This window comes from Aedes aegypti, chromosome 1 (genome assembly GCF_002204515.2).
Source record: "Aedes aegypti strain LVP_AGWG chromosome 1, AaegL5.0 Primary Assembly, whole genome shotgun sequence".
Classification (NCBI taxonomy): Eukaryota; Metazoa; Arthropoda; class Insecta; order Diptera; family Culicidae; genus Aedes; species Aedes aegypti.
Genome location: NC_035107.1, coordinates 301317363 through 301331136, shown reverse-complemented (window position 1 = coordinate 301331136; position 13774 = coordinate 301317363). Strand labels below are relative to the sequence as shown.

At 40.9% G+C, this 13774-nt stretch overlaps 1 protein-coding gene across 1 annotated transcript; it reads right to left on the bottom strand.

The window, feature by feature from the left end:
* Positions 1-201: 201 nt before the first annotated feature.
* Positions 202-13505, bottom strand: LOC5573533 (aldose 1-epimerase). Its single transcript, XM_001654621.2, has 3 exons — positions 12442-13505; positions 608-943; positions 202-546 (listed from the first exon to the last, which is right to left on the bottom strand). The coding sequence occupies exons 1-3, from the start codon at positions 13156-13158 to the stop codon at positions 289-291; spliced, it is 1311 nt and encodes a 436-aa protein (XP_001654671.2). The 5' UTR covers positions 13159-13505; the 3' UTR covers positions 202-288.
* Between the last annotated feature and the right edge of the window lie 269 nt (positions 13506-13774).

Below are 13774 nucleotides of genomic sequence, written 5' to 3'. Positions count from 1 at the left end.
GATTTGAGTGAAGCTGATGCAAATCAAGTTTACGGGTTACGGATGAGATTTTCACTTTCTGAATCAACGGTGTTTTCGATTCTTCTGTTCGATATTGTTCTGAACTAAATATATCGTTACAAAGCTCCCACGCGAACAGCCGAGGATAAAAGATCAATTATTTGTGAAATATCACATTGGATTAGCAATACACATGCTAACTAAGATCAAAGATTTATATACCCAAAAATATTCCTAAATTTACATAACATTCCTTTACCAGTTAAAATTGTTCCCCGCATTCTATCATCAGTTCTCCTCAAGCAGGCCAAACTTGTACACCACCTCGTGCGAGTAGGTCTCCCCCGGGACCAGCACCGAGTTCGGGAAATTGGCATGGTTGATCGCATCGGGGTAGTTTTGCGTCTCCAGACAGAAGGCACCGTGCTTGAAGTACTTGGCACCGCCCTTACCCCGGATGGGCAGATCGGTCGCCATCGAGGGCACCACCGGTTCCAGATGCGTCAGCTCGTAATAGTCCGCGGCGTTGATCGGCTTCGGGCGGATCTATATGGAATAAAAAAGTTTAAAAAGAAGCAGAAAGATCTGGCAATCGAAGATGACTCACATTGCGATTCGGATCGGGCATAAAGTTGCTAGTGTACAGCTGGACGCCCGGTTGATCGGTGTAAACCTCCAGCACGCGTCCCGAATGGGGATGCACGACCCGAGCGGTGAAGGTCATACCCTGCTCGGTGCCCTTGGTGATGCAGAAGTTGTTATCGTAGCCCTCGCCCGGAGTTCGCGACATGGCCGGACCGAGCTCCCGAGGAATTCTCAGATCGTATGGCGTTCCGCCGACGCACAGTAACTTGCCCGTCGGGATGGAGTCCTCGTCCGTTTCCGTAATGCGGTCGGCGTTCAGCGAAATGATGTGACGGTACACCTCCTCGTGGCCTGTGTTCTAAAAAGTGAGCTGAATGATAAATTTATGCCTTAAGTAAGTAAAACGGGGTATCATTGGTAATGCGAATTGCTTTTATAGTACAATCGGCTAACAGTTATGGATAGCACACAGATATGGATCAAAGTTGGATTAAACGGAGAATATCTTATCAAATAGAGTTGCGATCACGCAAAACACATTTACCTACGTGAACCATAAATCTAAACAACATCGCAATCAACTATAATATGCTAAAGCATAATTCTTCCAACCGTAGGAAATGAAATGTCAGCCATATTCCTAGAATGATTGATTCATAACTGTGGGGTATAGAAAATCATACCACAGTTATGAATCAACGATAAGACGATTCCGAAAAACAACTACCTATATTCTGCATTGCCAGGGAAATAATTTAGTTTTGTAAAGCATCACCATGAATTTTAAGCAAACTTTGTTTTGAAAAATGACAATATTTTGCTGGAGACATTCCAAGACAAATTTCTGGATGAACTAGAATTTTGCACCAGAATTCACTGCAAGCATATTGAAAAAGTGACTGATGTCTTCTTAATATACTATGTTAGCTTTGGGAAACCGTAAAACTCGCGGGTTGGTCGAGGATAGGGGTAACAATAATTTCAAGGAAGGGATAGGACAATGGGATCGTTCCGTTGACACTCAGCAGCTTCAAGTTGTGACATGTTTGCTATGCTGCTGGTCGAACGTAGAGTATACAATGACAATCTGTAACGATACAACAAGACGAATTTCGAGGGGACACAAGGTGGACAAGTAGACCGACGAGAACGAGGGAATTAAAAACAGATGTCAGCTTGTTTCAAAAAATCGTACAAAAGCTTCATGTACACAAGGTCAAGTTTACCCAACACATTTCTAATTTCTTCCTTTTCTGGTTTCCCTTGGGCCCTGAGGGATGTACAAAAATTAGATCTGGCAATACCGTATTCGAGGCATATCTTGGTAACCTGCACCGCAGCTGCAGTGATTGCTATCTGTGAGCCCTATTCGATAGAAATGAGAGCCTAAAGAGTAGTGGTTGGACATAAGTCGACACATTACCTTAATAAAGTCTCGACTTAAGTCCAACCCCTTGAACCACGGCTTCTTCGATACCTGTGGGAGAATGGAATCCCGGGTAGAGGTGAATAACAAAATAATGGTAGAATAAGAACAAATTTTGCAATCATATCTAGTTTTACCATTATTATGTTATTAATAGATGACATAAATATCTCATCAATAGCAAAACATACAATCATAGCAAAATTTTTCATTGGTATGTTATACTTGAAAGTCATGTAATAACTAATCAATAACAAAATATACTATCATAGTAATATTTGTTATTTGTGCAAAAATACTAAAAAACATTAAATATCTAAAGAATAACAAACATCGCCATCACAGTAAATTATGTTATTATTTTGATATATGAAAACTTTATTTAAATAATTCATGAGAACAAGCCAACATCATATTTCGCGTTTGATATTCATTGAAAATTCAAAATGCAAAAGTTTTTAGCAGGAAAGCAAAAATTTAATTTTTCAGCCATGCTAAATTAAGATATTGAAGTCAAAGAACTAAAATCACCATTATTTTGATCTACTTTTTAATAGCTTATTAAGTTATTATTTTGTTATCAATATCTAAATAATAACATATTTTGTTATTCACGGTTGCCTATATTTTTGCTATTATTTTGTTATTACAATGGCAAAATATGTTATTATTTAGTTTTTATGCCATACAAACTTAGTTATTATTTTTGTTATTTTATCTCTTATTTCAAACAAACAAAAAACAAATTTTGCTATTCAAACATTCTATTCCAATAGGAAATTTTGTTATTCCTTTGCTATTCTCCTCTACCCGGGATGTAACCACCTGCCCAATTCTCTGGCAACCCATTTTTGTTGCCAGCTGACCAAAGCATGTTGAGCTGACCGAGCAATTGAGAAAAATTCTTTTAAGGCAATTTGTCGGTCAAAAATATCACCTTCCATAGCGCCCATCTTGGCGTGAAGGGACCCAAACCAAGGTGATAGTATATGAATCATTCGATAGAGCACTCAATTTAGATCGTATTTCACTGAGAAAATACGAGGAGTATCTGAGAGAATGCCATTCGATTCAACCCATTTGTCCAGCCGAAAGAGAATCATCTTCTTTAACAACTTTGGAAGACACGACAACTTCGCAATAGGACGGTACGAGTTGTAGTCCGACGCAGGCTTTCCTGTCTTTTGGATGGCAATAACTCTCACTTGTCTCCAATCATCTGGAACAATGTTGCTTTCCAAGAATACAATACATTGAATAAGTTCAACAAGCGCCTCTTTGCGACGTCTGGGAGGTTTTTCAGTAAGTTGAACTTAATTCTATCCATACCTGGGCCAAAATTATTACATGAAAAGTGAGTAAGTGAGAATTCTACCATCTAAAAAGTTGAGTCCATTGCCATCCTTTCATCTGGATAATCACGAATAGTCATTTGCACTTGGACAGAGTCCGGACAAACTTTCCTCGCGAAATCGAATCTTCTACCGACGTCCACATAGTTTGCATCGACGTTTCCCGCGATAATCCGTTCACGAAGTTTCTCCAGTAACCGCGTTTCTTCGCTTTCACGAGGCTCTTGAACTTACGGTCACGAGAACAATACCGATCGTAGTTATAGTGCGTGCCACGTTTCCGATATTCTTTTAACGCATCTGATCTTTCGCGATAGACTCCGGTGCATTCGTCATTCCACCACGGGGTGGGCGGTCGACGTCGTACTGAAGATCCTGGAACCGGTTTACGCTGAGCTTGAAGAGCACTGTTTATAATCAACGCGGATAAGAATTGATATTCTTCCAGCGCAGGAAGTAGGGTAACCAATATAATTTGGACCCCTATATATTTTGGACCCCCTTGGCCATTTTCCTGCAAATTTCCCAGTTTAAATTGAAAGACCAACTTAATTTGCATGCTATTTAGGAAGATAGGACTATTCCGAACTTGCATCAACCGTTTGTACAAAGAAAATGTTTTTATTTTATATGAAATTAATTTAATTTAATCGGTGCATCCATGCAATCGTTACACAACGTTACACACAGAAATTGAAGCCGTCAGAAAGTTTCAAATGTAAACAAAAACGTTTTTCAAATTTCTGGACAAAAATCGTAGAATTTCTTCGGTTTTCCATTGTCGATCGATTGATTAGCCTATGGGCAAGCATATTATACATCCAGTGTCATGGACTTTGTCACCAAACGATAAAAAAATGCCGGTGGTCCAAAATATATACTTTGAGGGTCCAAAATGTATTGGTGTGTCCAAAATAATGAAAAACAGTGCTTCACAATTCAATAATTTTCGACGTTTTGTGGATCCTACATGACCGTTTGGGTATTTTTATCTCGTAGAGGAAGTTTTTCTCTACATTTTGACATGTTCTTTGACTTGGTTACGCTGTGCAATTAATTAATTGGGACACAAAACTAAAATCACTTCCTTAGGGGGTCCAAAATACGACCGTTACCCTATATCGACCGATTGTTCACCTACAGAGATCGCTTCAGCATATTTTTTCCAGTCGATATGCTTCGTGAGGTCATCCGCTACGTCGATCTGGTATGTTCGACACGAATTAATGGTAACTGAAATTTTTATAGGCAGGTGATCACTACCATGGGGATCCTGAATTACTTTCCACATGCAATCCAATGATAATGAATTCGAACAGATTGAGAGGTCTAACATACTAGGAGGATCTGGAGGTTTTATTCGTGTTGCTTCCCCACTGGCATGCTGAGGCTTTTACCTCGGGCTGTAATATGACATGCAACTACTTCAATGCCTGTCATCAAGGGAAAATCGATTCTATAAAAGGAGTGAAGCTTGCTAATCCCTAAAAGCACCCCTCCATATCCATCCCCTCGAATAATATTAAAATCGTGGAAAGAGATATTTTTATCAGAAGTGAGCCATGTTTCACAGAGAGCAAATATGTCGCAGCGAGTGCTGTGTACTAAAAAATTGAATGCCTCCATATTTTACATAAGACTTCTACAATTCCACTGTAGTACTTCGATCATATCTCCGACCTCATTGACCATATTAGCCATCGAAAGATATGAACGAGTCAAGAATCGGCCACTTTGAAGCTATTTGCTTCAGAAAAGGTTTCACCAAGGAAAGCGCCATGTTGAGCAGGTTCCTCGTTTCGGGTGAGAATTGAAACATTTCGAAAATGAAATCCACTATCCCAGAAAGAGTCAGTTTTCCGGAAGCATTATTTTGCTCCTGCTGACGAATTGGTTGTTCTTCTGGGCAAAAAACTGGGACAACTGGGGTTTTAGATGTTCCCGGAAGTGACGGAAATTCTCCAGCTGAAAACTTGAAGCCTGGAGGTGACCCCTTTTTGGTGTATCCGCCATTTCTTGATTTTGTCAAAAGCTTTGAAGAAGCGTTTTGATCAACAGGGACGTTCTGAGAAGCCTGTTGCTTCAAGCGCCGTTTTGTAACCGCACGCTTCCTTTTCGTCCCTGTCTCAATTATTGTATACTCTTCTCCATCCTCAGACAGTGATGCATTTTGAACTGAACGCGAGCCAAAACTGAACGGAGCAAGTTCAAATTATGCACGAGAACGCAGTAGACAGTGAACTTGCGAGCCGGAGCCTGTCGCTGCTCTCGAACGGCCCGTTCAGATCGCAATGCACTACAATGGTAATTAAAGCATAGATTTGGGTATTTACTTGGAAAATATGTCTTGAATCAACAATAAAATCAATTCTTTCATAAATGAATATATTATATCTTGCTTTGTTCACCTCAAAAACAATTTTGGCACGATAAGATGCCGTGAAATCTGTCAGAACAATCTGCGTTCAAATTTTTGCTCATTAGAGTTCAATTTTTTGAACTGAACAATGAGCAAGCCTACTTGATCGCTCCGTTCCAAAAAATGAACTGGAACGCGAACTGAACGCGTTCAAATTCATCACTGTCCTCAGAGTCAGAGCATTGAGCGTTATCCGGCAGGGATGCGAAGATATTGTTACTTTGAAGGGTATGGGCCGATGGAGCAACAGTCGGAGCGATCTTTTTCAGCATGTCTGCATAAGAACGCCTAGACCGCTGTTTCAGGGAGTTTATGGTAAGTTTCTCCCGCTCTATGTACTTCGGGCATGCACTGAGTTCGTGAGGAGCTTGGCCACAAGAGGTACATTTTGGCTCCATATTGCAGGAGCCTTCGGCATGTTGTTCGCCACACTTACTACAACGTGGTTTGTTGCTGCAGTAAGGTGCAGTGTGGCCCAACTGCCGGCACTTTTCACAATGCATAACCGTCGGCACATAGAGACGAACAGGTAACCGAACCGATGACGACCTCTGGTTTGAGAAAATCGTTGGAAACCCATACAATATGGGTATTTTTGGAACGGGCACGACGGGGATGACGAAAATCGATGTCCGACGTTATTTTGGAATCCAAGATGGCGACCTCTGGTTTGAGGGAATCGGTGGAAACCCATACAATATGAGTATTTTTGGAACGGGCATGACGAGGGGATGACGAAAATCGATGTCCGACGCCATTTTGGAATCCAAGATGGCGACCTCTGGTTTGGGAGAATCGTTGGAAACCCATGCAATATGAGTATTTTTGGAACGGGCACGACGAGGGGATGACGAAAATCGATGTCCGACGCCATTTTGGAATCCAAGATGGCGACCTCTGTTTTGGGAAAATCGTTGGAAACCCATACAATATGGGTAATTTTGGAACGGGCACGACTAGGGGGGGCGGGGCGCCGGGTTCGATGCGGGACCAGAGGAGGAGAACGCATGGGATTGGCTTGAACTGCCGAGCAGACCAGAATTAGTAACCGTTTGCTTTTGAGACGAATGCGGTGAGTCATGAACAGAGAGATTAACCGTAACATCTCCTGACAATGCAGTACCTGAGTGTACTGGAGGCACAGCTGAAGGAGATAAAGGAGGAGAAAGAGTACCATCATCGATGGTCTCCATGGCCTCACTATGTTGGGTTTTTAGAATTTTATTCATCTGACCCAAAACTAACTCATCGTCAGAAGAGACTAAATATTCCGGCGTGCCCACGCCAGTATCATTTGGTTCCATTGCAGAGCAATTTTTGCTCTACTGCAAAGGAAGGTCAGCGCTAATGAGCGAATTAACTTCACTTAATTTAATCACACTATTGCCAAAGAAATTAAATAAAAACCAAATCACATTGCTCCCACAAAACGTTTTGAAAAAATTATCAATTTTTTCAGCATTTCGAGACCACTGTGAGAATATCACTCTAACAACGGGGACTAACAGCGACAAAGTAATGCGGATGGAGGAACAATCCTACAATCCCCTTTCTGCTGCTCTAACTGCGAGAACAGATGTAACGGCGTGGTGCGATCGTCTGTTTCTGCAGCTTGTTTTGATGCGATGAAATGATGACGCCGATCGCCTTTGTTCTACCACGTGGTGTATCGATTTTGATGATGCCTCTTGTGGTATTATCGCCACCGGTTGATGCTGGTGAAGATGATGCTAAAGATGTACAGTCTACCAATCTGGGCTCGGCCAATGGTAGCTGCTCCTTGTGCGGGTGCACTATTGGCGTTATGATCGACCAGTGAAAAAACCCATATACTTGGGAAAAACACTTTGAAAAAACAACTTTCGATTGATCGTAGATCACAAAGCGCGATAGTCGACTGACTCGGGCGAGCACTCCACAAGGAATGGAAAAGTTTTGGGATCTACACCGTTTACAATGAATGATGTAATTTTTCTTGGGAGTTTGAATCAATATGTGAAATGACAAAAATTTTAATTTCAAAAATGTTCCAAATTCTTATAACATTTTACAAAATGAAATAGGGGAACTTACGTATTCTCGGCAGCCTAAGCCGATGCTGTGCTTCTTTTGTAATTTACTCGGACATCAGCAGACAAATTCCGTGTTTGTCTGTTTACATTTATGCGTCGCTCAATCCTATATCGATTCACACCGACAGACTTGTCAAAATGCTTTAGGAAACGTTTTTACAACGTTGCGAACATCTCTTGTCAGTGTGACTATTGTCGGCAACCTCATTCTGTTCGGCAACTTTCCCATAAGAACGTTTTAATTTGGTTGCCGATAATAGTCGCATGGTGCCGAAGCCGTAAGTCTCCCTACTTGGGTGATATAAAAGACACAACATTTTGGAAAGATTGAAATTTCGCTAAAAAAATATTATTTCCGTAAATGTTAATTTTTCTGTTCGAAAGAATTGTAGCCCATACATATCTTGAAATTGTAGGAGTACAATAAAAAAAAATCCAAATGTGGTATTCAACTAGACCTACTACCTGCAGTAGATCATATTGAATATTCCCTATCATATTGTATATTGATCGTAAAACAGTATAATAGAATTGAAATAAAACTGATTACGGTTCGATTTTAAAGTCACTTTTAGTCACTTTTTCGCGAATCGAAAGTCACTTTTTAGTCACTTATTTCTCAAATCTGGTCACTAAAATAACTTTTTTCGAAACCACTTTTTGCTACCAGCCCTGTAATTTAACCACTTTGAAAGGAGCATCATAGTTTGCCTTCGTTGTCATCCAGTCTTCTACTGTCTTTATCTCTGAGTTCAGATTGAAGTCCCTGATGATTTTAAATGTCCTACCAGATTTCCATCCAATATTTCATTATAACAGATAAACTGTAAGGCACTTTTTGCTGCTTGCAATTTAACAAATTGATGTAAAGGTAATACAGGGGATAGGCAAAATGATTGAGATAGGCAAAATTTTGCCCAAATTCAAATGCTTATAACTTTATGAAAAATGGATGAAATTGGATGCATCTGGAAGCAGTCGACGGCAAATTTGGTCCAGTTTTAGGAACTTCCTTGGCCATGCATATTGGCCACTGGACACCGGAGATGTTCCGGATTTTCTGAGGTCATGTCTAAATGTCATTTTTTCTGTCGCTTGTATTTTTGTGTGGTGTAAAGTTAGATAGATGTTTGCAATTTTCCTAGAAACTAGAACTAATAGGAAGTTGAATGTTCACCGGACGCATTAAGATTGGTTGGAAATCTTCAGAAATATGACCATTTCCGTAAAACTGGTTCCGGAAAGCATGGTCAGTCATGTTTGTATTTCCAATCATGTAAATATTATCCGGAGCTATATCCAAGCGGACACCAACCTTAAAAATGATGTTTCCTGCAGCGTATTCAGAACCATTAGATGCACAGACCACTCTATAGAACGTTCCAGGTGCCCTGGGGGAAGTGGTCAATTAGGAACATATCCGGAACCATATCAATATGGGCATCAAACTTCATTATTTTCAAAGGTTATGCTTTCCGAAGCATTTCCAGCATCACCGGCTGCCATAACCACTTTATAGTAGGTTCCAGGTGCCCCGGGGGATGTGGCCAATTCGGAACATGTCCGTTCATCTGTTTAGAATCACATTCTACCATAAACAGTAAGATCCATGTGACTTGGCAAATGGCGAGCATTTTCAGAACCACAAGATATAATAATCACTCTATAGTATATTCCAGGGGCTCCTAGAGATGTGGCCAACTCGAAACATGACCTCATCCCCCAGGGCCCATGGAACCTACTATACAGTGGTCATATAAATAAGTTGCGCTGTAAATACTTCTATTAGCATCACCTTCAAAAATCTTGATGTTTTTACCCATATTGATGTGTTTTCGGACATGTTTTGAATTGGCCACATCCCCGGGGCACCTGGAATCTACTATAAAGTGGTCATGGCAGCCGGTGGTGCTGGAAATGCTTCGGAAAGCATAACCTTTGAAAATCATGAAGTTTGATGCCCATATTGATATGGTTCCAGATATGTTCCTAATTGACCACTTCCCCCAGGGCACCTGGAACCTTCTATAGAGTGGTCTGTGCATCTAATGGTTCTGAATACGCTGCAGGAAACATCATTTTTAAGGTTGATGTCCACTTGGATATAGCTCCGGATAATATTTACATGATTGGAAATACAAACATGACTGACCATGCTTTCCGGAACCAGTTTTACGGAAATGGTCATATTTCTGAAAATTTCCAACCAATCTTAATGCGTCCAGTGGCATTCAACTTCCTATTAGTTCTAGTTTCTAGGAAAATTGCAAACATCTATCTAACTTTACACCGCACAAAAATACAAGCGACAGAAAAAATGACATTTGGACATGACCTCAGAAAATCCGGAACATCTCCGGTGTCCAGTGGCCAATATGCATGGCCAAGGAAGTTCCTAAAACTGGACCAAATTTGCCGTCGACTGCTTCCAGATGCATCCAATTTCATTCATTTTTCATAAAGTTATAAGCATTTGAATTTGGGCAAAATTTTGCCTATCTCAATCATTTTGCCTATCCCCTGTATATTAAGAAGGGCATCTAAAGCGGCTGATGGTGTACTTTTCGTTGCCCCTGTTATCGAAATACAGGCATGCCTTCGTAATTAACCTAATTTCTTTTGAGTGGTTACCTCATTGGTTTAGGGCCACCATATCAAAGAAGCATAGATAACTTTTGGGCGAACTATTGCCGAATATATCCATGTTTTCCCCAGAGTTTTACTACACACCCACAGAGCATTTGTACCCTTAGAGATAATCTTTTCTAGGTGTGAATTCCAGTTCAGTTTCTTGTCCAAAGTAACACCGATGTGTTTAACTTCATCCGAAAACCGAAACTAGAGAAGGCTGTGTTAGAGTATTTTTTTCCTTCTTGTAAAAGGAACAATATTAATCTTAAAAGGATTTACATTCAGGCCCTTTCTTCTACACCACTTGAGAGTCATGTTTAGTGTAGCTTGTAACCGATTCGAAATCGTGTATTCATATTTTCCACGAATAACAATAGCCACATCGTCTGCATATCCAATCACCTCATAACCTTGGTCCGTTAGCTTTTTAAGAAGGTCGTCTACTACAAATGACCACAATAAGGGTGATAGTACTCTTCCTTGAGGACAACCCTTTATCGTCTGTATAGATAGTTGCGCACCTCCCAGATGAGCACAAATTACTCGATCTTTTACAATTTTTATTATCCAATCTACAAACCATCTATCCAAGCCCCTTAATTCCATTGCCGAACGTATGGAGTTATGAGATGCATTATCGAATGCGCCTTCAACATCAAGAATAGCCACTACAGCTATTTCCTTGGCTTGAAATTATTTTTTCGATTTTAATACACTCGATACCTCCATGAGTCGATATCTGAAGGGACCATCGACTCATGGAAATATCGAGTAATGGAACAGAAATACTGTGGAAAGCTGTTTGAGGGGACCATCATAGTAACCATGAAATTTTGCTTTTAGTATGGTTCCACGAGTCGATATCGAGTCATGGAACATCGACTCATGGAGGTTTCACAGTAACTAACGATTATAACGCCGTTGTTGTAGATTTATCTGCTTGATATGCAAATTGAAATTTACTAAGAGGAAATCTGACTAAACTCGTTGACTTTATGTAGTCATCTACTATTTTTCCATTGTCTTTAATAAAACGAAGGAAAGACTTATGGGCCTAAAGGCTTTAGGAGTCGTTTTATCCCTGCTAACTCGAACTCCTGTATAACTCGAACCTTTCTCCATGAACTAGGTATGTAATCCAGTGTTATACTGGCTTTAAATATTTCCGCTATAAGTGGACAGAGCACAGTTTTACCCTGTTGTAATGACGCTGGAAAAATCATAGTAATCACGAAACATTATTTTTAGTATGGTTTCATGAGTCGATATCGAGCGTTCCATACGCCGACTAATGTAGATTTCACTGTAAAATTACGAACAAAATCGAGTGAGCTACGTAAAGTATATAGGGTATTGCATACATTTAGGCGTTCAACGTAGTATTGAAATTTCTAACTTGGATTACAAAAATTGCTCATATTCGTAAAAATCTTGTTAGTTTAGAGATTTAAACCAACTGCAAGATTTACTAAAACTAAACTGTCAAAAATAAGTGACGAACTCTTAGCAACTCATCAAATATTAATCGTACAACTGATTGTTAGCGTTTCAAAAATACTAAAATCCTATCCATTTTCTATCAATTAAATGAAGTGTCATGCAACTCATAGGGAGCCGGATCCTATTCTTGGCACTTTTGATTCACTTCGGCAGGGGTTGTTTTTTTTTGAAAGCTACTGAGCTCATATTTGGCCACAACATGCGTCGTACTGAAGTGCATCATATTGCAAAGTTTCAGACAATTCGGCCTAGAAAAACCCCCCATGCCAAAGTGAATCATGGATGTGCCCAAGTAGCTCTGCACTCTACGCATTTACTTTTCCATTTGTTTTGCTCAGCTGATTAACAGAAATTATGTTATTTCGTATACAGTAAGATGTTGTCCCCGCACAACCAATGTTACCCGCATCATCAAAGATACCCCGTTTTACGATACCTTCCCATTTTAGAACTTACATGCCCAGCCAGATTGAAATACGAGTGGTTCGTCAGATTGACCGGAGTGGGCTTGTCCGCCACCGCTTGAAATTTGACCACGAGCCGATTGTCCTCCTTCAGCTCGTACGTCACCGAAGCCAGCACCGTTCCAGGATATCCCTCGTGTCCATCCATGTTCGTGTGGCTCAAAGTAACGACCGTACCTTCCACATGCGAGGTCCAGTTGAACTTGTCGAATCCGATTTTGCCACCGTGCAGCTGATGACGACCCTCGAAGTTCTTCGTGATCTCATAGACCACTCCGTCGATGGTGAACCGACCGCCTCCGATGCGATTGGCCACCCGACCCACGGTGGCCCCAAAGTACGGATTATTTGCTCCCTGATAGCCGGGGATGTTATCGAATCCTAGGACCACATCGTCCACCGCGCCATTCTTTCCGGGAATCTTGATTGAGGTGATGATGGCTCCGTAGGATATCACCTGAACCGACATACCGTTTTCGTTCGTCCAGGTGAACCGCTTCACCGGTTGCACTTCACCACTCAGCGGATCTTTCACCGTTCCGAATCCGTCCACCGTGAGGCTGACAGCCTGGGCCTCCGAATGGTGTGACCCGTCCATAGTTTTCACCGTTACCGATCCGGATCGATTGCTTCCATCACTCACGTACGAACCTTTGTTGGAGCTGGGCGCGGGTTCTCCATAGGATTCAAACGATGCGATTTTGCTCATGACTTTGTTTGAAGACCTTTGTTTGGCAGACGAAAAAACAACTAAAGCGGTTTTGATAAACAGCTGTTGCAGCACTTGACAGCTTCCACTTTGGACTGATAACGCGCGAGAGTTTGCTCAGTATGTCACGTTTCGAACGCTGATGCTTCCAGTGGGCACTAGATTGCGGAACAATTAATCACAGCGAGAGACTCTGCTCAATGCATTAGATGAGAGTGAAAGTACGAGACGAAGTAGGCTTATTAGTAAGGGACGATGGACACTGGCGAAATGAATCGAATTTGGCGTCGTCCGAGGACTTTTATCGAGAAGAAATGTGTTTGTAGTTCAACCACAATGCAGCGTGCTATCTGTAAATACTGAATATACTGAATAAAACATTTTATAGGACATAAGATTGGTACAGTATTGGACAACACATTTGCAAAATTTTTCGATTTTCGATACAAAATTATCAGCTTTGGTGGGCTACTTTTCACTCATTTATAAATCGTTTTGTATCAAATCTTCACAAAACGTCAGACATAACTTCAACCTCAATAAGGTACCGTTACCACAATAGATCATTTTAATGGCCGCAGTATGGTATCATGTCTCCCTCCACAAAGCAAACAAA